The sequence below is a fragment of the Corythoichthys intestinalis genome, chromosome 1 (assembly GCF_030265065.1).
Source record: "Corythoichthys intestinalis isolate RoL2023-P3 chromosome 1, ASM3026506v1, whole genome shotgun sequence".
Classification (NCBI taxonomy): domain Eukaryota; kingdom Metazoa; phylum Chordata; class Actinopteri; order Syngnathiformes; family Syngnathidae; genus Corythoichthys; species Corythoichthys intestinalis.
The window spans coordinates 11,888,779-11,905,680 of NC_080395.1; the positions used below are offsets into that span (position 1 = coordinate 11,888,779).

A 16,902-nucleotide genomic window follows, 5' to 3' on the forward strand; every position below is an offset into this window, starting at 1 on the left:
CTTTAATCAAAAAACTATTTTTAATCAAAGAAAAAATCATTTGCAAAAATATTTATTTTTTTGAAAATATATTTTTTTATTTGAAATATATATATTTTTTTTATTGAAGTATCACTTTTTTTGAAAAGCAAAAAGTTTTAAACTCTTTTTTTTTCCAAAGTGGAAAAAGTTTTGAACACACTTTTTTTTTGAAGTGGGAAAAGTTTTGAAGGCACTTTTTTTTTCTCGATTGAATCATTTTGACACAAAGATTCAACTTCAACGCTAGTTCCGGTGTGTTTGAGTGGCAGCTGATTGCGCCAATGGCATAAAAGTATGAAGCAAGAATAATGACCACCAGGGCTCCATCCAGCCATCAGAGTCTCCTGGAGTCCAAGCCAAATATAGGGCACCGGTACGGCACGGGGGTGTGACATCGGCATTTCACTGCGACTGGTGTGCATTGGCTGATTGACTTTAACGGCCGTGTTTCGAAGCGTAATCGCGAAGAGATCGTTGACGCGACGTTCACGTTGCTGGTGTGTTTGAGCCTTTACGCTGAAGTTTCAGCACTTCAACGTCTCTACTTCCGGTTCACTTGATGCAACCTCTATGTACCCATCCGGGGCTTGTTGTTCTGTCGTGTTCCATTCTCCAAACCAAACGACCTCCTTCAAAGCAATTTCATTGGGTAAGTACCGGAGGGAGAATTTAATGGACTAAAAAGTCTCATTTTAAAGCATAATGGTAGTGATGGAGAAACCGAAGCTTTCTGAAGCAGTGAATCAATATAAAGCAATGTGTCGAAATGGTTCGGTGTTATGAAGCGTTTGCCATGACTCAAGGCCCAAGTACACTGCATCCGTGATCGTTGCGGTTCCGGTCCGGTTCAGTGTTGCCTGCGTGCCACGCAGTCCGTCAAAAACAGGCAAATCATACCGGCTGCTGCACGGCTGCGGTCCGCCAACTCCGTCCCCTCGTGAGCTCTCGCGTGATCGCGCGCGATAATGTGCCATTTAAATCAACGACAAACACACGGAGTCTGGAGTATGTACTCATCAGAGAAGCAGAGAGAGAGCACATTTTTTTCCTTGCATATTGATAATGTAACGTTTGCTAAGCGGAAGTTTGGCCGCGAAAACAACACACGAGCTTCAACGCCTTTTTCCTCTTTTTCTTTATTAACTTCCCGCCACCTCACCAATGCAAAAACAACAACTACAGTGGGGAGAACAAGTATTTGATACACTGCCAATGGGTTTTCCCATTGTCAGTGTATCAAATACTTGTTCTCCCCACTGTATTTACACTGACGCTATCTAGTCCACCAATCGGAGCGTCGCGCTGGTGCACCAGCACACCAATGACAGCCCCGCGTTGGTGCATAAATTAACCCACCGATGACAGCCCCGGCGACGCTACAATATTTTAGTTGTGTCTGTCTCTTAATTCCAGATTGACTGCATCATGTTGAGATCAGGGCTCCGTGTGTGGAGGGAAGGGGGGCTATTATGCCCTTGGTTGTGTCGGTGCGTTTATATCTTTGTGCACATTTAAAATTTATGGCACATAACATCTCATAGAGCTGTTATAAACAACTGATAAATAATCTGTCATATTTAAAAAATGGATAGCGAATTATATTCGACACGAACTAAAAAAACAGCGTACTTGGAATTGGTGTCTCAACACTGCAGATTCATGTGGCCAGCGCAAACTGTTGTTTTTTCTATGAAGAGTCAAGTGAAATGTAGGAAAGAAAGAGAAACGTCTTGAATAGACCACCAGGTCGAAACTTGTGGGTGTCTCTTTTTTCTTTTTCGTCTCTTTTTTTCTCTTTCGTACTTTTCCCCCTCGACTCTGTATACAAACCGAGATTGTTTGTGCGCGGGGCACGAGAATTTCTGCAGTGGAACCACTTCCAGATACGCTCTTTTTTTTTTTTTTTTTTGCTTAGCACGTCGTGTTTGATAACATTGCCAGAAAAACACACATAATAGGACACTTTGCAGTTTCGCTTTTAATGGTGTCCTTATAGTAATATCTGCTGCATGTATATCACTTAGTGACTTTCCACCTCCATGATGAAGCGCTCATCATCCATTTTCGCTCGTGTTTAAACCGTGATTAGGCACCTGGGCTTTTGACGTCAGGCCCAGCTCCGCCCATTTTGTCGGATGCGTGTCCGGCAGAAATAGATCCTACCCACCGACGTCACAAAATCACGTGCTCGCTGTATGGTTCCGCCCCCTTGTCCGTCATTTTGTGTCTGTATTATCAATGGTCTCAATTGATCGAGCAATTTATAATGCATTTCATGGAAGACCCAGTGCTTTCGGATGCCGTAAACTCACTTGATGCGTTGCATAAAAGGCGTTATGTGGAAAAGCTTCAGTTTATCCATTCGCCAGATCCATTTTTGATGCCTAAATCAATGTTTTTCGACCCGCTGTCTCCGCCGTATTTGCCTGACATCTGCTAGCTACCCTGATATGTACAACTATCTTGTCCACACAAAATCAGCCTATTCTCACGAAAGTTTGAAAAACTTTAAGAGCTTAGAGGCTTATAAATATTTCGTTGCTGGTTGGGTGAAACAGGTCCTCGTCCACGAAAATTCGGCAGGAATCTATCTTGTGCTTGGAAAGGTGAGTTTCGAAATTTTCAATTCAAAATCTTTTGTTATTGCTAACATCCACTGTCAAGTCTAATGTATTTCATGTCATTTGTCAATGGAGCTAGGGCTTTTAATGTTTATATGGTTTAGCGATAGCACTCTCACTACATACATATATAATATGTAATAAATATGAAGTGCGATAGCACTACTCCAGATTGTCCTTAGTTGAATTTATTTTTTGGCTTTTGACCTGAATAGTGAAATTGTAAATTAATTGTATGACAACTGTCTGATTATCCCCTTATAATTATATATTTTCAGGTAGTTCATTCACAACGTCTGAGTGTATGTTGTCGGCGATTAGCCTAGCAATGATCTTAATTGTGATTGTCAGCCCAAAACCCTCTAAATGTATATTAAATGCATCTTACCAGATATAAAATGACTACTACATAATCTGTGGTAGTCGTTTGGAGCCCAGTTTTCTCGTCGAATTGCAGCAGTCAATCTCGGTCTCCTCTTCGGGTCTCTCGGAATACCGTAAAACTTCAAGTCTCTCCGTCTATCTTCTCTGTTTTTGCAACCGACCGCCACACACGACTTCGCCATTTTGATTATTAATGTTAACGAGCAGAAAAACATGCCATAATAGGAGGAATTTACGAAGCGCTAATGCATTAACATGACGAGTATACGGACAACGTGGCGCGGGGGCGTGGCTGTGACGTCACGTGAGTAGGGTCTATACCATCCGGCGGGCTTGCGGCACGCCGGAGGTGGTTTGCAGTCAATCCGGAGCACTGACGCGGCCGGTATACGTTGAACAATAGGATATAATGGGAACGGATTGGCTCCGGCGCTATTTTTTTACCGGAGTCGGACCGGAAACGCAACGATCACGCATGCGGTGTACTTGGGCCCTCAGTGTGGTGAGTCATGACACTGCTTCACCACAGCTTTCTGTATCACTGAAGCAAATTTGTTGAAATGGTTCAGTGTTATGAAGCATTTGCCACGAATCAGTGTGGTGAGTCACGACACTGCTTCACCACTGCTTTGTATCACTGAAGCAAATGTGTTGAAATGGTTCAGTGCTACTAGGCATTTGACACAATTCAGTTTGAAGACATCTGTTGGACAAAAATATATTGAACTTTCATATAACCAAGTGTCATCTGAGCAACTAAATATGTGGGTTGTATGGTTGTTACATACTTTGCCTCGTGTGCAAGCAGTAGTGGGTTCGACCACTATCATGAAATTTATTCTTTATTCTTCCCCAGATTAATTAAAAAAATAATAATAATAATAATGACGAAAAGAGAAAAAAAAGCTGTTTTGTTACTTTTAAATAAAAAATGGAAATGCTTGTGGAATAGGGAACTCTTGATGGTAGGTGTATAGAATTCTCGTGACACTGGGATGGGGATTTGGGTGTTTCACACATTTTTATTTAAAAACAAAATCATCTTAGCAGCATTTGGTTTCAGCCGGTTCCTCTTTTTGCTGGTGACCTCTCCAGCTTTTGAGAATATTCTCTCACATGGCACGAACAAATATACAAACTGGCAGATAGACAAACAAACACAAAAACTGACAAACAGACGGACACAAAAACAAACAAACACAAAAACTGACTAACTGAACGACACAAAAAGTAACGTGTGTGTGTGGGGGGGGGGTGCGCGTGTGTGTGCGAATTATATAAATCAGTGTATAGTGTGTCAGTGAATGCCTATACTATGTGCATTTGCAAATTAATCTAATGTGTAATCTGATCTAATTTCACTTTACTCTCCCTCGTTCTCAATATGACGTAATGCGCGCAAAAGCTCGCCTCACAACCCACAACATTTTGAGGGATATTTCCCCTTTTTATAAGCATTGTAAGTTTGACTGAACCAAATTGACTGACTCGACCCCTCGCTCCCTGAGTGACACGTCCACGGTCACGGCCGACACGCGTGTGACATCACAATGCTTTCCTTCCGCGGCCAGGTGTTTTTCCACTGAATGAAGCAAAACATCAGTACAACGTATCAGAATACTTGTTGCCGCGAGCGCTCGATACTTGTCGGGCGTCTGCTTCGAGCGTGACGTCACGAGCTGTTCCACCGGATCCAGCGAGACCTCGGGACGACTGATTCGTGATTCTTTTGCCGCGAGCGCTCGACACTTGTCTCGAGCGTCTGCTTCGAGCGTAACATCACTACATAATGGAAGTCGTTCGGCTTTATGTTGAAGCTTCGCATTCTCCCTTAACTTAGTTTAGTTTAGCTTAGCTCGCTAGCTAAGGCACGTTAACGCATTCCGACTGCTTTGACTTCACTTCCGATTTGTAAAGTTTTGTTTTCAGGAAAAGTCGATCGGTTGACATGAGCGTGATTACCTTTAACTTGTCTTTAAGATGCGACAAATTACTACTAACTGGTGGCCAACGCAATCCCAAACATCAAGTCAAAGAGTAGAAATGAGAAGAGGAACTCCAGGTCACGACGAACAACTGAAATACAAGGAAATGAAGGTAAGATTATAAAATTAGTCGTTGTATTGTTCATGCAACATCAGACTTTGTTTTGTTGTGATTGTTACTGTAGGGAATTACTTCTCAAATAATGGGGCGGTCCGCCCGCCCGAGTGGGGGGCGGGTGGGGGGTGCAGAGTGATGCAGGGGGTGGTCCATGTGACCTCAGGGAACATACTTTTTGCCGTACTTGAATTAAGTGTATTTGCGCATCCACTCAGTGGATGGTAGTGACACTCTTCCTTTCAGAGTGTGCGCAGTATTTTTGAACCAAACAAGAGCACACAGCAAAGAGATATGAAGAGCTGTGCGCCGTTTTTGCCTGGGCTCACGCAGCAACCCACTGTCTTCTCCAGTTCTCATGTGTCTGCCCGAGAAGCGCCATGGTTGCCTTAGGACTGTCGCGACGACCGCCCTCACCTCCAGTTCTCCCGGCTGGTGAGAATGCACGGGAGATGAGAACAGACCCCTCTGTTTACTGTGTCCAAAAATGTTTTCAACAGACAGCGGGAAGCCAAATCAATTAAGATGCCACTAAAAGAAATTAGAATCCAATCTCAATGATGAGCTTCTTGTTTTGTTTTTCAGCGAAACTGTGCCGAATATTGTAATATTGCCGACAGTCGTCCCGCTTTGTCAGTGTTAGATCAGTAAACCAGCGAGCACTGTTTAGCATGCTCAGTGCAAAATAACCTCACACTATTGCAAAGGAGCCGATATAGCCTACAGTAAAAATATAAACTGTCCCTCTGTCCAATGACAGTGTCGTTTTTTTTCTCCAATCATTTTAGTTCTTTTGGTCAAATTGCTAGGCATAATGTGCTCGGGAGTAAGCCTGTCGCTATAAGCAATAATTCCATTTATCGCACGATAAATAAAAATGAAGGCGGTAATTTTTCCGCTGCGATGTATCGCCTCGCGTGCACGTGCGTGCGCGCGTGCAGCAGACATGCTGTTAAAAGTTCAGATTCCTTGTTACCAACTGCAATACAGCCTACAGTAAAAATATAAACCTTCCCTCTGTCCAATGACAGTATCGTTTTTTTTTTCTCCAATCATTTTCGTTCTTTCTGTCAAATTGGTAGGCATAATGTGGTCTTGAGTTAAGGCTGCTAATTAATTTGAATTTAATGTTATTTTTTGATTTTATTCAACTTTATTTTTCAGTACCAAATGGTCTAAAAATGTACCTTGAGAGTGTATTTTTACAGTTTGGATGTGACTTTTTTTAATTCATACTTGATGCACTTTAGGTCTTTTCTGTTACAAACAAAACAATGTTAATAAAGTTGTACTAATTTTTGTTACTTTTCTTCAATAGGAAAAATGACACAATATTATGCAGAGGTGTACTTTATAATAATATTAATTAGAGCTGGGAATCTTTGGGCACTGTAGAAGTTTCTATTTTTTGTGTGCTGCAATAAACAGCCAGGCCGACATCTTCTACTTGCAAATTCTTTTATTCTCTCGATTGGACAGAAGAAGGTAAACATTTAATAACAAGATGACATAACGTAACAAAACAGAACATAGAACAGTAAGACATATTGAAACAACAATGAGACAAAACAATTAGACAATACAGACCGGTCTGGGCCCCCTGTCTCTGTTCACCTTTCGGTCATTCTTGGGTTCAAGGGAGGGCCCAGCTTTCAGGGCACATCAGCTTTTAAGTCTATATGCAAATGAACAAGTGAGCCCACTCCCAGTGGGCGTAACTAAGGCATTCATATAATGTATTGACACACCAAACAACACGTTTCATTGCAAACAGAAGATAAAAACTTTCTGTTAACTGGTAACAAATGGTGAGATGTCATCAAGGCAAACATTCCTTTGGCCTATTTGCCCCCTCTTACAGTAATAAAATGGAAAGACAGGAATGCACTTGCATTGATTACAAAGTTCTAAGAGGGTCTTAAACCCCTCGAGTCTTCTTGTCACAAACCAAATAATACAGTAAGTAAATGACCTAGATTGAAATACATATTGTTTTAAAGAAATGAAAGAATATATGTGAAATATCAGAAATATTTCTCTACAGCACCTAACGATTTGATTACGATTACGATTCAGAGGCTCCGATTCGATTATAAAACGATTATTGATGCACCCCCCTCCTTTTTTTTTTTTTTTTTTAAATGTTTTGTACATTAGTTCCAAAATTGTTCAAAAATACTCTGAGGCTAAACCAAACTACTATTTCAGTATCCAGATAACATAGCAGTAAACAAATATACAAAAATAACAGTAAATAAAAAAACTCCAGTCCCCATTCTGTATCAGCAGCTTTAAACTACATTCAATTAATTTAATGTTGTGAATCAAACGTTAAAGTTGTTAAAATTGCTCCCGTTATTCCATAATTTCCCTTTTGTCTACTTTCGACATTTGAAAGTTTTAAAACTATTTTAACGATAGATTCAGGTCAATATTTTACCGATTTAGGAGTATTTTAGATAAAAAGTTAATTAGGTTTGCTTGGAAGGTTCGCTACAACAGCCTTGCAGGGAAGTGTACTGCTTTAAGATGGCGGCCGTTTACTAATGCCCGCATCTAGCTTTTTGTCGATGTGCTGCCAACGGTACCGAAGCTATATTGCATCTAGTCCTATATAAATGATATCTATCGTAACATTGTGGATGTACTTTGTAGCAGCTTTTCGGCAGCAGTCAGGTATGTTGTTGCGTTTTTTTTTAATCTCGTGGCGTGAGTTGAGCATTCGCATTACCCAAGGGGCCGGGTAATGAGAAGCATGATGTTTAGCGACTCTCGCTTCGTTCCTCAATGCGTCCCGAAGACCGCGCGGCGCGCTGAGTGTGTTGTACTTCCGCTTTACTTGGCATATTTCAATAATCGGAATTTGGATGTTTGTGAATCGTTCTCGAATCTTCCACGGCCGAATCGCGAATAATCTAAGAATCGGAAATTTTGCACACCTCTAATAATAATAATTTTATAAACATGATACTGTTTACAGTGTCTGCATAGGGTTGGGGGGGGCGAAACATTTACGTCTTCCTAGGGAAGGGCGTCACAGAAAATAATTGAGAAGCACTGCGTTAGCGTAGCATATTATTCGCTTTTTTTTTTTTTTTTTTTTTTTTTTTTTTTTGGTGTGTGTTTGTGGAGTCTAGTTGGGTATGATTCATTGAATATAATGTACTGTTTTCTTGCTGAGTGTGTATTTCCACCAAGTTGATGTTGTCCCTGTAGACGCAAAAATATGTGCTCGTCTCTTAATATTCATTCAAAATAATTGGAAACCTTTTATTTATTTATTTTGGGGAAAAATAGACAAAATTCAGAATTGCCACTTTTCATCGTAAATTTCTTGAGCCTCCTGGGTCGTCGAATATTTTGGAAGACATTTGTATTTGCATTTGTGAGAGGCGCAATATGATTTCCGCCATATTAAGAAAAAAAAAAAAAAAAAGAATCCTAATAAAAATCTCATTAGGATAATATTTAAAAGGCACTGTAAAAATGATCTTGAAAGTTCTTTTAAAAGAGCTTGAATTTGGCCATTAAAAACGAATACGAACCCTGGCACTAAAATGCAGGGGTGAGTAGAGTAGCCTAAAATTATACTCAAGTAATTGTAACGTTACTTCCAGATAATATTACTTAAGTTTCAAGTAAAATTAGTCATCCAAAAATTTACTTAAGTACAAGTAAAAAAGTATTAGTTGAAAAGAATACTCAAGTAATAAGTAATATTGTGAGTAACTGCGAAGAATATGAATTTGTGTTAAATAATTTTTTTTCTCAGCGTAACATCATCTATATCACAGGTGTCAAACCGATTCCAGAAAGGGCCAAGTGGGTGCAGGTTGACTTTCCAACCAATGAAGAGGACACCTCTTCACCAATCAGATGTTTTACATGTGTAATCAGTTAAACTTTGTCAGGTGCTGCTTGTTTCAGTAGGAAGTTCATTGGTTAAACTCTCTGCACGGTATCGGTTGGAACAAAATCCAGCACCCACTTGGCCCTTTCTGGAATCGGTTTGACACCTGTGATCTATATGAACTGTTATTATTATACTGTACTATAACCTTTTACATGACCACATTAGGCCAAAAGATGACACAAAAACACTCGAACTGAGACCAGAACAACACTTGAAACATGAATTAGTAATCATTTTATCTTCATTGTTCCTTATTGAGGTGGCAATGTCAACCATTAGTTTTTTTTTTTGACCGCATTACCTTGCTGACACAATATTTTGAACCACTTTTTGAATTGTTTTGATCCTGCCACCCTTTATCTACCGTCGAGTGATAAAAATTTGACTGAAATAAAATATAATTTTCATGTGGAAGAAAAAAAAGAAATATACTGTATACCACCCGTCCAAAGAGCATGAGCGCCTCTAGGGGAGAAAAAACAGTGTTGCCTTTGATTGGTATAGTGCAGTGCTTTTACATTATTTTCTGTTACATCCCCCAAGGAAGACGAAAATGTTTCGCGCCCCCCCCCAAACTCTCTGCCGCCACTGTAAATAGTATCATTTGTCTATAAAATTACTATTATAAATATGCATCTGCCTAACATTGTGTCCTTTTATTCTAATATTGCTGCTTCGCTACTGTGCAGACGTCTCTCTGCTTTGCTCCTGCTTCTCAAGCTTCAATCATCTTTTTAATCATTGTTAATCACCTCTAAATTACTCAGCAAGTCTTGGAATTTTCTTTTATTCTTGTTTATATTTAAACAAAGGCTTTTTGAGCCTTTTAAAGTGCTTTTTTTGTCTTTACTGGAACACAACTCTGCCTTATCGCGACTGGAACTGAGGAATTCGGCTAACGGAAGCTAAGTAGCAGCAACATGCCTCCCCTGTCAATGGATGATTACCACAAACTGCTCCAGAAGATAGCGGTACTAGAAACAAAAATCTACCGGCTTGAAGTGAATATGGAGGTAAATGGACAGCTCGGGAATGAAACCACTCTGCCGATTTCCCAAAACAGCGAGGGGGAGCCGGCCTACAGAATGCAAACAAACACCATCGAGACTCAACAGGACCCTGGTCAATATCTCACTAAAACAATCAGTCCTCCCTGGAATCAGCTTGGTGCAAAGCCGAAGGAATACAACTCAAGAAGTCGTTTGTCAGGCAGAACCCAGCACTGGCAGATTTACGATGAAAAGGAATGGCCACCGCTGCAGAAGACCACATCTTCTACCCCAGCACCAGAAAGAAAATTATCACAGATCAAGGCAACAACAAAGGCTCAAAGCAAAGTGCCTCAAGCAGCTGGAATTCCACTGGAAAATAGATTTACGCCACTCTCCGAGACCCCTGACCCAGGGAAAGTTGGAACACCCAGCTCGAAAGAGAGGTACGATGCTAATGCATGTGCTAGCAGGCTACAGAGAAGCGACCCACTGGGCCCCGCACTCTGACAGTGGGCGACTTTGCTATGAATGGGATAAAACACTTTTGTAGCAACAATACCAGAGTATGTTGTTTTAATAAAGCAATGGTGTCTGATATCTCACAAAATATCCTGAGCATTGCTGCTCAGCATCCAACAGCCACTACTCTGATAATACACACAGGAGCCCTCGATATTGCGAAGCAAAAATCAGAGCTTTTAAAGCAAGACTTCACTGAACTGATAAACAAAGTCGGAGCTTTAAATACTGAGGTGTTTTTCAGTGGACCCATACCCGTGCCCAGGCTGGGGGATGAAGGTTTCAGCAGAGTGATGATGTTCAACAAATGGCTCAAAGCTACATGCGCTGGACAATCGATGTATTTCATTGACAATTTCAACATATTTTCTGGGTGCAGGCATCTCTTTAAGAACGATGGCCTTCACCTAAATAAGTCAGGAGTGCGGTTACTAAGCAGCAGCATGTTTTATCTCTTGAGGCACAGACAGTCTGCTTATCTCGAGGAAAGGAGGCAAGCTGTCCCAAAACATCTGATAAACATGGAGGCTGGTGAGCACGCAGGATCAACGTCTCCTCCAAAAATGGAGCCTACAGTCGCTGAAGTGGAAGTGACTAAGCCAGCCCTGCCAGGTTGTGACCAACCCTCCTCTGCTGAGGCTACACTGCGTCATCGGGAGGAGACCCTGGTAGCAGGTGATCGACCCCCTTCAGACGAGACCCAAGAAGTGGCTCCATCAGCTCAACAGGAGGAGAACCACCCGACCATGCAATCCTCTGCTGACGAGGCCCCATCCAGCCCCAAGTCTTCACACTCCAAGACGCCGCCACACCGCAGACTCCAGGCTAAGGCCCCATCCAGCACCATATCCTCACACTCCAAGACGCCACCACTCTGCCGACTCAGTCAGGCTAAGGCCTCATCAAAGCCTAAATCCCCACAGTCCCGGAAGCCACCCCGCCGATGACTTAGTTTGGATGGAATAATGAGTCAACCTGGTTGGGACTCCATAGATCTAGATAGCAAGGTTAACCAGTCTCTTGATCGCCTCAAGTTCATGTCTTCGCTTCCACCCTGTACCTGTCTCACCCAACAGGTGCCAGGGGAAGATGGCAACAAACCAACCAGCCTCCCCTGGAATTCTCTCGGGGCAAAGCCAAAGCACTACAACTCTGGAATTACACTGTATTATCCTTCTATCGAGGAAGCCATGTTGGCGACACCAATATGATACGCACCAGGTCCAGGCTGTGACAACATTACAAAGACTGTTCTGTCCCAGCAAAAGCCGGGGCCCTATGGAGTACAGTCTGTATGCTCAACAATCCCAGTGGTGATAAACAACAACAAAAAGGGCTAGATTGGTGAGAAATAAAAAACGTTCAATCAACTCTGCCAACCTGTTCAGCATAGTATGTCATTCCCAAAACTCACCAGTGAATCCAGTCTGGAATCTGCAATTGGCTCTTCTAAATATCAGATCTTTAGCTGGCAAATCTTTCTTAGTTAATGATTTTGTCAGCAAACATAACCTTGACATGATGTTCCTAACAGAAACTTGGTTAGATCAAGATAATAGCTCTACAGTTCTGATTGAGGCAACTCCCACAAACTTCAATTTCTTTAGTGCGCCAAGAACCCATAAGAAAGGAGGTGGGGTTGCCAGTCTGATCAGGGACAGTTTTCAATGCACGAATATTTCATGTGGTCAGTTTGATTCCTTTGAATATATTGTCATTCAGCTAAAAAGCCCTTGCAGAGCTGCCTTGTTAACAATTTACAGACCACCAAAGTATAACACAATGTTTTTTGATGAGTTTACCAAAATACTGTCTTCTGTCTGCATGGACTTTGATTGTGTTGTTTTAGTGCAGACCCGGGCATTTTACAGCCCGCGGACCCACTCTGACTGGCCCGCGAAAGGTTGCTTGGACTTAAGAAAATAAAACCTACTTTCAAAATTGTGCGTAATGCGTGGACTAAAACAGCAGGGCTTTTACTTTGAAACCTGTTTACGGCATGCGTACGTCATTTACGTCCAGGTACTGAAACAAGTCTGAGTGCATGTGACTAGCAGCAACTCAATGGTAACCCTAAAATGTCTGCACACGCCAAAAAAAGAAAGGTGGAGGCCGAAGGTCGTGGTTTCAAAAAAATATGGACAACTAAATATTTATTTACAGACGTCGGTGGTAAACCCGTGTGTTTACTTTGTGGTGAGCAGGTCGCCGTGTTTAAGGAATACAACGTGAGTCGGCATTACGAGACGAAGCATGCAGAAAAATACGGACATCTGACTGAGGCTGGAAGAGCGCGGTTATCTGAAGATTTGCTAGCGAAGCTAGAAAAACAACAAGGCTATTTTACCAAGCTATATGCAGCCCGGGATGCAGCAACCAAGACCAGCTTTGTGATATCTCATAAAATCGCTAAAAATTGTAAGCCGTCTTCGGAGGGAGAGTTTGTGAAAGAATGCTTGGTGGACTCTGCAGCGCTAATATGTCCGGAGAAAAAAGAATCATTTGAGAAAGTCCCGCTGTCCAGGCGAACGGTGACCAGAAGGGTGGAGGACATCGCGGAGAATCTCCGACTTCAGCTAAAAAGTGGAGTAGCAAGTTTTGACTTTTTCTCCTTGGCTTTGGACGAGAGCTGTGACGTCCGCGACACGGCGCAGTTACTCGTGTTTCTCCGAGGAATAACACAGGATTTCACGATTACGGAGGAGCTGGCAGCAGTGAGATCAATGAAAGGAACAACCACGGGGAGTGATTTGTTCAAGGAGGTAAACGCATGCATGGACAAGTTTGAACTGAAATGGGACAAACTGGTAGGAGTCAGTACTGATGGTTGTCCCAATCTGAGCGGGAAAAATGTAGGACTTTTGAAACGGATGCAAGATAAAGTGACTGAACTTGACGCAGAGCATAAATTTGTGTTTATTCATTGTATTATTCATCAGCATGCGTTGTGTAAGTCAGTGTTGAAACTTAACAATGTTATTGATGTTGTAACTAAGACAGTTAACTTTATCAGGGCACGAGCATTAAATCACAGGCAGTTTGTTGCACTTTTAGAAGAACATGATGACGAACATGGCGACATCAGTTACCATACAGCTGTCAAATGGCTCAGCCTGGGCAAAGTGTTGAAAAGGTTTTGGGACCTAAAAGCAGAGATTCAAGGGTTTTGTGAGACTAAAGGCAAAAACATCCCTGAGCTCTTAGATGTTGACTGGATTGCAGATTTAGCATTTGCTGTTGATGTGACTGCACTGATGAACGAACTGAACACTAAACTGCAAGGCAAGGGCCTTTTTGTCCATGAAATGCATAACCTGGTCAAGGCTTTCATGAGAAAGTTGCAGTTTCTCTCAAATCAACTAGAGAACAAAATTCTCACTCACACGCAAACCCTGAAAGAAGTCAAACCATCAGCCAGTCACCTCTGTAGGTACTCATCGATGTTAGGAGACCTGTACAGTGAGTTTTCAAGACGATTTGAAGATCTTAAAAACATTGAGGATGATATGCACCTGATTTCCTCTCCCTTTGCATGCAATGTGGATAATGCACCCACTGATGTCCAGCTGGAGCTCATAGACTTGCAGTCAGATACAGTACTGGCAGAGCACTTTAAGTCAGCCTCACTGCTGGAGTTCTATTCATCTCTCAGGAAGGAGAATTTTCCAAACATGAGGAAGCATGCTCAGAAGATGTTGGTTCTTTTTGGTTCTACCTATACATGTGAGCAAACATTCTCAGTAATGAAGTTTACCAAATCCAGGTACAGGTCCTCTCTGACTGATGACCATCTGTCAGATGTGCTTCACATCTCCACCTCAAACATTCAACCTGACCTTGATGCTCTTGTTAAAGCTCAACAGAGGCTAGATTTCTCTCACTGAAGAAAAAAAATACTGAAACATGTTTGTTCTGCAATGTTTGGCAGTTTGATAAAAATGTTGAGTTATGTTACATTATTGTGGTATCTTTATAGAAAGTTAAGTTAAAAATAAAGCATTGTGGTAATGTGACTGAAAAACAGTCAAAAATGTAGCAAACTTACCTCTGTTTTCACTGAATAACTTGTTCTTTTTTTGTAAAAACAACCTCACTCTCTCATTATCTAACAATAACACATACTCTTACCAGCTTCTGTAAACAATACAATTTACTTATTTCAATGTAAAAATAAAATTAATAACGAGTAGATTTCAAACTTTTGGTCCGGCCCTCCACAATATTTTCTGCTTCTCATTTGGCCCGTGGGGAAAAATAATTGCCCACCCCTGTTTTAGTGGGTGACTTTAACATTCATGTTGATAATCCTGAAGAAGGATGTGCTGGAGAGCTTTTAAATATTTTGGATACATTTGGTTTATCTCAGCATGTCACAGTTCCAACACATAACAGAGGGCACATACTGGACTTAGTAATATCCAAAGGTCTTAACATCTCTGAGGTCACAGTGAATGATGTTGCTCTGTCTGATCACTACTGCATTATGTTTAAAATGACCACCCCTGTCCATCCTCTGAAAAGGGAAACAGAGGTTATTAGGAAGCGTTACATAAGTGATAACACTTGTGTGTTATTCACACAGGACTATGCCTCACCATTAATGCCTACAACAGCTCCAGTGGAAGAACTTGAAAATAGTTTCAGTTCCAGTGTGATGACTGTAATTGACACTATTGCCCCGATTAAGACAAAAACTTTGTCAAGAAAGAAGAGGTCACCCTGGAGAAATGCCATACTAGCTTTAAAACAAAAGCAAGATTGTAGACGAACAGAACGCAGATGGCGAGAAAACAAACTCCTAGTTTTTTATGATATCTACAAAGAGAGTCTTCGCAAATACAACCAGGAACTGAAAAATGCTAGACAGTCATATTTTTCAGAGATCATTAGTAGAAACACCAACAATACTCGAACACTATTTTCTGTTGTTGACAAACTGACAAACCCACAAGCATCAATACCTCAGGAATTGGCATCTGAGGTGTCCTGTAATGATTTCACAGCATTCTTTACACACAAAGTACTAAAGATTAGACAGACTGTGTGCAACTCTAGATGAACAATTGGTACACTAAATGCCTCCCAAAATGTCCCACACGTCAATCTTAGACAGTTTAGCCTCTTGGGGTATGCCACTTTAACAGAAATTGTGTCAAAATTAAAGCCCACAACATGCTGCCTTGACATCCTTCCTTCAAACATTTCAAAACTGTTTTTCATTGCATAGCCCCAGACATACTTCAGATTATAAATACTTCTCTCCAAACAGGAGTTTCCACAGACTTTAAAAACTGCAGTAATAAAACCTCTCCTAAAAAACCTAATCTGGATGCCTCAACCATTAGCAATTACAGGCCAATATCAAATCTGACATTCCTGGGGAAAATTATCGAAAGGGTTGTGTTCGAACAGATCCAGACTTATATGATGCAAAACAATCTTTTTAACTCATTTCAGTCTGGATTTCGGCCACAACACAGCACCGAGACCGTGCTTATCAAAGTCCTAAATGATATTCGTCGGAATACCGATGCAGGCAAATCATCTGTTCTGTTACTATTGGATCTCAGCGCCGCATTCGACGCGGTTGATCACAACATACTACTCAGCAGATTGGAACAGTGGGTAGGGCTTACTGACACTATTCTTCAGTGGTTCACATCCTATTTACGTGATAGGGATTTCTTTGTGTCAATCGGAAACTATCAAACCGAATTCACGTGTGGAGTCCCTCAAGGGTCAATTCTTGGACCACTCTTATTTAACATCTATATGCTTCCGTTAGCTCAGATAATGGAACAGTATGACATCTCCTATCACGCCTATGCAGATGACACACAACTGTACATTTTGTGTCCCCACATGATTATAGTCCCTTAGTCTCCCTGAGTAAATGCATTCATCAAATCAATGAATGGATGTGCCATAATTTTCTCCAGTTAAATGTGTAGAAGACAGAGATGATCATTTTTGGGCCAAAAAAGGAAAGGTCAAAGATAAGCAGGCAACTTAGCACAATGTCACTTACAGCTACAAATACAGTCAGAAACCTTGGCGTAATTATTGATTCCGACCTAAAATTTGATAGCCATCTAAAGTCCGTCACTAAATCCGCTTATTACCACCTAAAAAATATAACTAGAATTAAGTGGCCTCTGACTCAACATGACATGGAAAAACTTATGCATGGTTTCATTTTCAGCAGATTGGACTATTGCAACGGTATATTTACAGGTCTTGATAAAAAATCAGTCAGGAAGCTGCAGCTAGTACAGAATGCTGCAGCCAGAGTCCTCACAAATACAAGGAAGCTGGACCACATTACACCGGTTTTGAAATCGCTACACTGGCT

The 16,902-nt window shown here is 41.3% G+C and overlaps 1 protein-coding gene across 3 annotated transcripts in view; it reads left to right on the forward strand.

Moving 5' to 3' along the window:
- Positions 1–560: 560 nt before the first annotated feature.
- The window catches only part of LOC130925885 (oocyte zinc finger protein XlCOF6-like), a 37,669-nt gene continuing 21,327 nt past the window's right edge, over positions 561–16,902 (forward strand). The window contains exons 1-3 of one of the 3 annotated variants that reach the window (XM_057851361.1): positions 561–670; positions 5,007–5,123; positions 5,480–5,561. Coding sequence is in view for 1 of the 3 variants with exons in the window: in XM_057851360.1 (XP_057707343.1) it covers positions 581–670; positions 5,007–5,123 (207 nt within the window). In the remaining 2 variants the exon portion in view is untranslated. The remainder of the gene's footprint in view (positions 671–5,006; positions 5,124–5,479; positions 5,562–16,902) is intronic. The other 2 variants (XM_057851364.1, XM_057851360.1) reach the window with 2 other exon arrangements.